Source organism: Varroa destructor, unplaced genomic scaffold, assembly GCF_002443255.2.
Source record: "Varroa destructor unplaced genomic scaffold, Vdes_3.0 BEIS01000004.1, whole genome shotgun sequence".
Classification (NCBI taxonomy): Eukaryota; Metazoa; Arthropoda; class Arachnida; order Mesostigmata; family Varroidae; genus Varroa; species Varroa destructor.
The window spans coordinates 49,184,005-49,191,296 of record NW_019211457.1 but is presented as its reverse complement, the minus strand read 5'-3'; the positions used below and the strand labels follow the sequence as shown (position 1 = coordinate 49,191,296).

Sequence of the window (7,292 nt, the reverse complement as noted above, 5' to 3'; positions counted from 1 at the left end):
CTTCTGTGAGTTTTTTTTTTTTTGTTAGTTTGCTATATATTATGCTTTTTCTACAAACTACCAATTTTTAAAATAAATGCTGCTTTCCAATCAGGGAAAACTTTTTCTGATTGTTTGTTGTAACGCGTATGCACTCATTTGCTGGTCTTAGTACAGACAAAAGCCAGTTTTTCTAGAATAAAATACGAAGCTCGTCATATTTAGCAAGAATGCGTTGCTTTCAGAATTCACACGAAAATCAGTTTTTTCAAGTTTTTCACGCTAGGTAAACCCTTCGCAAGATAAAAGAAAAACAAAATGCACGGTAGACGTTCAGTTTTTATGCGGCTTCTGAAAAATCAGAACAAAACTCAATTATTAAATAAAAACAGAATTGATGGTCGACGTTCAGTTTTCATGTGGTTTCTGAAAAATCTCAAGAAAACCTTCATGAGGCAACCAGAAGATCCTAAAAGAAAAACAAAATCGATGGTCGACGTTCAGTTTTCATGCGGTTTCTGAAAAATCTCTAGAAAACGTTTATAAGGCGACCAGAAGATCCTGAATAAGATCGAGATTTAACGGGCTCGAAAGTTCACCAAGAAGGCTTAAAAGTTATTTTTAGTACACCACGGAAATCAATGGCCGTTTTAGAGAAGAAAATATGAATCGTTAATTGAATCATCCGCACAGGCTCCAAAAGCTAGTCTTTTTAAGACCTTTTTGCATCTGTTGAGCTTTTTGGCCGTTCTGTGCCTTTGCGTTTTTCGGGCTCTGGCCTACTATCAGCCCAAAATTTTGTTGAATTTTATTGTATATTGTTTATTTAACGTCTACTAGTATTGTTTGACGCCCGGAAAAGTATTTGCGTATTAAAGGAGAGATGTCTTGAGAATGATTAATGCGTGGTTTAGATCCCTAACTGAAGTTGTAACCGCAGTGGATGGCAATTGTATCAAATAAACATGATTGTTAGAACCGACGTCTCTCGTGCCGAAAATTTTAGGACATTTCGTTCAAACTTGTTTTCAATTAAATACAGCCCTAGACGCAATCATAAAAATAATTCTTAATTTAGGTGCGTTACATTGATGTACATGCCTTAATATATACATCAGTTTCATTTATCAGTCTTATCGCTTGTTTCCCCGTCTAATCGGGCTTCAGCCGAACATACGTGTTGAATGAAATATTTACTGAACATTTTAAGCGAGCTAGAGTACTCTTTGAATAATTGACATGATTTTGTATCGTAAAGAAATATATAAGTAAAATACAAATCACTACAATTCCTAACATACAGTACTTACAATACAGGTTCATTGTAATTTTATTTTTTCAATGGGCCTTTCATCCGAAATGTAATCAAACGAAAGTAACAAAAGATGCATTTGTTAGTCGCTTTCAGACATTTTTGCTTGAACATTTGAACAGCAGTTTTACATCTCGAGTTATGTATTGCAGATGTTATACTGTTTCTAAAAAACCTAATCAATTTTTGGAAATGGTTTATTATTTTCTATATGAGTTAAGCAATAAGCTGTTTGATGACTGTAGTTAAAATCAATGTGGCAGATTAAAGTCAAACATTTTTTTTGCTGATCATAAAAGTGGGACCACAAACCACATCTAGTTTTTAACCTGGATAGGTCTGCAATAATTTAATGAAGTAATAGTTCTATAATTTATTTAAACAGCTATAATTTGCAACTCTATAGCTATTTACTTTACAATAATTATCGTCAGCTTAGAAAATATCATGACTCAATAAAATGTATGCATTGACTGAATGCAAGTGTTGAAACAACTCCGTAGATCCGCATTTTTCGAAACACACTAAAAGTCAGTTTGTTCAATAAAATAGTCAACGCGCGTGTCCGCTTTACTAATCGTAAAGAAATGTTCGAACCTTTAATATACATGCAAGGCATTTCCTCCTATTGCCGTTTTCCATTATTAATTATTTCGCCATTTAGAATTGTATTACTTCTCAAAATTATCGTGACTACAATGAGATGTTATGGCCATTCTTTATCGTTTCTCGATTGATAGGGCACCGATACCTTGTTGAAATGATTCCAACCAGTATAATCAGACATTGTCCACATGGTGTAGTAACAGTGTGTTCACTTACATTCCTAGAAGCAGTATCGGACGTAAAAATAGAAACATATTTTAGGGTCAGCAAAGTTGGTGAAACGTTCAAAATTTTGCGCGTCTAAAAATTGTTGCCAACAATCAGTGCTTCAGCGTGGTGGCGCTACTGTTGCTATCCGCCATTAAAGCGTTTGAGGCGTGTTGTGAGCCTTGTGACGTCTCGACTGGGGTTTCTTCAACACATTTCACCGTATGTATTCTTTCTTCAGTTCACTACCGTACAAATCTTTGTAACTCAAGTATGAAACTATATACACCGTAACTGTGAACGGTCCTAAAACTAAAAGTAGCTTAGTTAGCAGCAAAAATCGTTTTGCCGGTTCATCCCCAGGACCGTTTGTTGGTGCCCGACTCATGCCCGGCGAGACCCGCCGCAGCGCATAATAACTCGAGGGGATTGTACCTTGAATTGCGTGTAAGACATTTCAATTCACTTTGATTTAATGAAGATCATTGATTCGGGCCTATCTGTCAGAATATCGAGTACACTGGAGAACCGCGAACCCGAATCGGGCGAGAGGACCGATCTCTCTCATCTTTATGGGGTTAGGCTTACTGCAAAAGCCGCTGAACGCTTCGACGCCCACTCATAAAATAATCGTGGTCGCAGTTATTGCTTTCAAGCTCGTTGTGCCGTCATCTATATTGATTGAGAAGTCGAGCTGTTGAGAGCGAGTGTAAGAAAATGTAGGTGTTTATTTGGTATACACATCTGTTATATGTATTATGTTCTGAATTGGTGGTGGTAATCGATTGGTGGTAACCGTGCTCATTGATTTTTAACGTTTGTGTTTTGCCTACACAGTTGGCTGGCAAATATAGATGGTACCCCTGTGGTTATTATAGCATTAGGCAGCAATAGCATATACTACGTTTTGTAACTAACGTGTTGCCCACAGTTAAAGCTAATTAATCACTTTATGAAAAATCTTGTTTATAATTCTAGTAGATTTTATTACTAAATGCAAAGTCTACATTTTAAGTTAGTATTTGTGTCTGAAAAGGTATAGTTCTGTTTCTGCGAACCGGTTATATTTGACCACTTAGTGTTATTAAATTATTTGGCATTACAGATGTCCAGCCGCAACTGGGATCTTAGTTGTAAAGTTTACATTGGCAACTTGGCCAACCACACTTCGCGCCACGACATCGAGTCGGTGTTCGCCAAATACGGCAGCCTGCGCGATGTTTGGGTGGCACGTAATCCGCCTGGATTTGCCTTCGTCGAGTTTGACGACTCTCGCGATGCAGAGGACGCCGTACGTGCGCTTGATGGATCCAGGTAAGAAGGGTTAATCATGTGACAGGTTCAACCCATGATGCCTTTGTCATCACATCCAAATACCCTGCACGAAGCTTGTGTGTTTACACGAGTGTTCACTGACTACGCTATCAACAGTGCTTTGTGTAGTTTGAGTGATTCAAACTTAAAAATCGAGTTTGAATCGCCGTTAATCTTATCACCATTAAGCCTTTTTAGTAATTTTACACGCGATGAATTAGTTTTTATACAAGCCTTCAGATTTCGACAAAATGCGGACAAGACTCTGCAAATAGGTAGCATGCTACGCTTTGAAGTAGCTACGATTCCAAAAATTTTAAAGAAGCATGTAACACTCCAATCAACTACTTCTCTACATATTCTTCTTATTATGGTGCATGTCGGTAGATTTAAAAAGGTTGTTTTGTCTATGATTATGTTGGCTTTTGTTTATAAACATCATCGTGAAGCATCTATACAGTAATTAAAGAGCGATTTATAGCATTTAGTAGGGGCCGTGTCCCATTACGAGAAAACTCTTACTTGTAGGTTGACATAACTGTCTCGTCTTCGTGGTGTCGTGTTTTATAATCCCCTCTATCTACTGTTTAAAAATTTGAAGAGCGAAAATTACGTTTGATATTACGCGAGTGTGTGGAGCTGTGAATGTGAGTAAATAGATGTGAGCGTGGTTGTCGATTGCAAATAGCATTGGCTTTATGGGGACTGCTCACAGTTGTGTGTCGATATGACACACTACGAGAATGGGCTGATACTGGTGCTGTCTCTTGTACGTTCAATTATTCCAAGTAACAGCATGCAGTGTTCTCCCTCTTCATGGTTACTCATACAACAATTAAAACTATTTTAACTAAATTTAGCAGCTTAAACTATGGCGTCGAAAATGTACAAGTTGCATAGATTTCACGTTATCTCCCCTGCCCCCGCCACCTTCCGCAATATATAGAGAGACGACTGACTGAGTGGTGGCCGTTTAATGTTTGCCCGGCAAACGAAAAGAAAAAGGTTTTGTCGACTTTCTTCTTCTCGACGGTCTCTAATATAGCCCCTTGTCTTGCTGTTGAGTTGAGCAACCAAACTAAGATTTCCTGTGTGTTGTTATTATTCGTTGTTGTTGATGATGATCGCGATCGCAGTAACATGGCGTCCCTCTGGCGACCGGCCGTCGGCTGAATCTCAGAGTGACGCGACAGCGACGATAATCGGCAACAACACAAACTTCGATTGCGATCCGAACCACTCTCCTCGTGTCGCTCACTCGCGGGTCTGTCCTCGAACCGCCGAATACAAGAATTCGCTGCTGCTACTACACGAATGTCAGCTCCTCCTCGCTCATCCGCGAAAACGCATCTGCCTCTGACTGCTGCCTACACGTGTGTATGTACCTACCGTTTCGCACGTCGAGGTGGCAGCAGCAGCAGCAGCAATAACCCCCATCGTGCGTGGTGGCGGGCGGGCGACTGACGACGGCTCGCTCCTTTTTCACCTCGACAGATAGACAGGCACCCTGCCAGCCCAGCCCTGGTTGATTGACTCTCTCCCTTTCTTCCGAGGGGGTCCGGCTAGCAACAGACATCCTCCACCATCAATCAGCTATCAGCTCGAACGATCAGCTCTCCTCTTCAAACAGCTCTTCTTGTTCCACACAACTTCCACCATAAGCATAACTTCGAACTAGGCCTCCATCACAACTCCAGTCACCAACTACCATATCGAAACAACAACAGCTTCTACTACTGCTACTGCTACAACCATAGTGTCCGCGAATGTGTGTTTGTATTTTACAAAATGTATTTACTACGTTGCGTTTGTTCATTTTATTATCTAAGCTGAATGGTTATCTTAGGTTTAAGTTTATTGTCGTTGTTGTCAACCTTTACACCTAATACGCACACGAGAACCGGTTATTATCTACTAGGGTGATTTCTGCTTTTACTGTGGCTGTGTTATTCTTCTTCGGTACATATATCCAGTCAATAGAAAAACTAGTTATTTTCCTTTCTATATTTCTATCTAATGTTGTGTGATCGTGACGCTTAGCCGCGCCCAGTAATTACTACAAGTATCTATACACAGATTTCCAATCAATCGTCAGTGTTTGTGCCCTTCGTTTTCTCGGGTTTTTTCCGGCCAACATCTTACAACAACAACAACACATTCTCTTCGTCATGTAACAACAACAACAACAACAAAGTGATTTCCTCGCTCATCCCCCTAACTCTTCCTTCACACTTCGGTCAACCGACTTCGCTCGCCTACTCGTTCGTTCGGCTTCTCCGACAATTCTTCTTCTAACGCCACTGCCATCAGCACCTTCCTCCAACGATAATTCTCCTGCTGCTGCAGCTGTTTCTCCATTCTCCACCTCTCCGCCCTCTGCGAACTGTAGCAGTCTCCACAAATAGCAGCAGCAGCATCAATACAACCAACCAACACCACATCTCTACAGTACTACCATCTGTGGCGACGGTTAACGCTGTTCGTAACTTGATGATGGCTCTGTGCCCAGACCGCTTTGCACTCACGAACTATTCTCAGCAGCAACAACAACGATCCAACAAATCAACCCACCAACAATCTTGCCACCACAGCCACGAACCAATCATCCCTCTGCCTGCTGCGGGGCAACCCTTCGAAAAAACCTGTACGTAGCAAGTACCGTGTGTGAGCTAAAGCTACAAAAACTTCGCCCCGTGAACTGACTCATGAGTTTCATAAGTCCACGACGAAAAACCACATTCTTCTTTCTTCGGAGGCGCAATTGACAGGCCTCTTCTAGAGCAGGTACGAAATAGTAAAAGTCTCTGGTCCATTGGTTAGCTCTGGGGTTCGATCGCAGGAAGTGTTTTGTTCACCTCTGAAAAAAGGATACCAACATGAGTATCAGACCAAGACCTATATAAACAGGTAATTCATGACAAGTGGGCTTGGTCTATAGGACAAGTTAATATGAAAGAGCTATGTTGTAGGTGGAAGATGATAAACCAGTACTTCTTGCGTTTCTGCATATCTGGATTTCAACATTACGCTTGGCGCAAAAAAGCTAAAGAAAGCTTAGTTGAGTTCGCTGGAGCTGTCGGTGTTGTGTACTTTGCCAAAAAGACCTACTTTTAGGTTCAATCCTAACTGGTTGAGTACAATATCACATTACGTATGTAATCTAGCTCCCAAATGGTGCTAATTGCAAATGCTTGCTTATTTCATTCACACTTAGTAGTGGATCAGCGGTGGCTCAGGAAACTGTTTAAAATTTAACATCGATTATTGGTGGCGAATAAAGGAGCTGCTTAAAATATCGCCCCTTCCCCCATATGACACTAATACACAAATCTCGCATTAATTGGGGTGATACTACAGTATCATTGCTGCAGCAAAAAAGATGGTAACAATCAGAAGTGGTGGAACTTCATATTTACGATTAACAATTTCGACTAACAAGGAGTTTTCTATTTCATCTGAACGCAGGATTTGTGGAGCACGCGTGAAGGTAGAAATGTCACACGGCAAACGACGTAACGGTGGAGCCCGAGGCGGAAGGGCTCGCAGATCTCGCTCTCGCAGCTACAATCGCAGAAGATCGTACTCGCGCAGCCGTTCAAGGTCAAGGAGCAGGTCGTATGGTCGAGACCGCCGTGATGGGGCTGGTCGCCGGGACAGAAGTTATTCACGAAGTCCCTCAAGGTCTCGCTCCAGAGACAGGCATTAATTAGAACGGTTTGAAGCTTAAAACACTTGCATGAATGTATAAGTCGGCATACCCCTATTTCATCTGGCCGCGTAGGTCCGTCTATTCCAGAACAGAAAATAAACTTTGTTCTTTATTTGTAACCTCTGGTGTTTTTCATATTCTAACTGGAATTTGTTAATTGACAGT

The 7,292-nt window shown here is 41.0% G+C and overlaps 1 protein-coding gene across 4 annotated transcripts; it reads left to right on the top strand.

Annotated features, from left to right (window-relative positions):
• The first annotated feature begins 2,168 nt into the window (after positions 1 to 2,168).
• On the top strand, positions 2,169 to 7,246 carry LOC111249903 (RNA-binding protein 1-like). Of its 4 annotated transcripts, XR_015325609.1 has the most exons (6): positions 2,169 to 2,326; positions 2,612 to 2,823; positions 3,210 to 3,418; positions 4,555 to 5,186; positions 5,613 to 6,202; positions 6,884 to 7,021. XR_015325609.1 is itself a non-coding variant. In XM_086986001.1 (4 exons), the coding sequence occupies exons 3-4, from the start codon at positions 3,210 to 3,212 to the stop codon at positions 7,122 to 7,124; spliced, it is 450 nt and encodes a 149-aa protein (XP_086842127.1). In that variant the 5' UTR covers positions 2,169 to 2,326; positions 2,612 to 2,823; the 3' UTR covers positions 7,125 to 7,246. The 4 variants fall into 4 exon arrangements, 3 of the variants coding, with proteins under 3 accessions (XP_086842127.1, XP_086842128.1, XP_022660101.2); XM_086986001.1 differs by lacking the exons at positions 4,555 to 5,186; positions 5,613 to 6,202 and having other exon boundaries at positions 6,884 to 7,246; XM_022804366.2 differs by lacking the exons at positions 4,555 to 5,186; positions 5,613 to 6,202 and having other exon boundaries at positions 2,198 to 2,326; positions 2,468 to 2,823; positions 6,884 to 7,246.
• The last annotated feature ends 46 nt before the right edge of the window (positions 7,247 to 7,292 follow it).

Coding starts and splice junctions, on each gene's coding strand:
- LOC111249903 (XM_086986001.1), top strand. CDS start 3,210: ATGTCCAGCCGCAACTGGGATCTTAGTTGTAAAGTTTACATTGGCAAC. Junction 3,419..6,883: donor CGTGCGCTTGATGGATCCAG/GTAAGAAGGGTT, acceptor ATCTGAACGCAG/GATTTGTGGAGCACGCGTGA.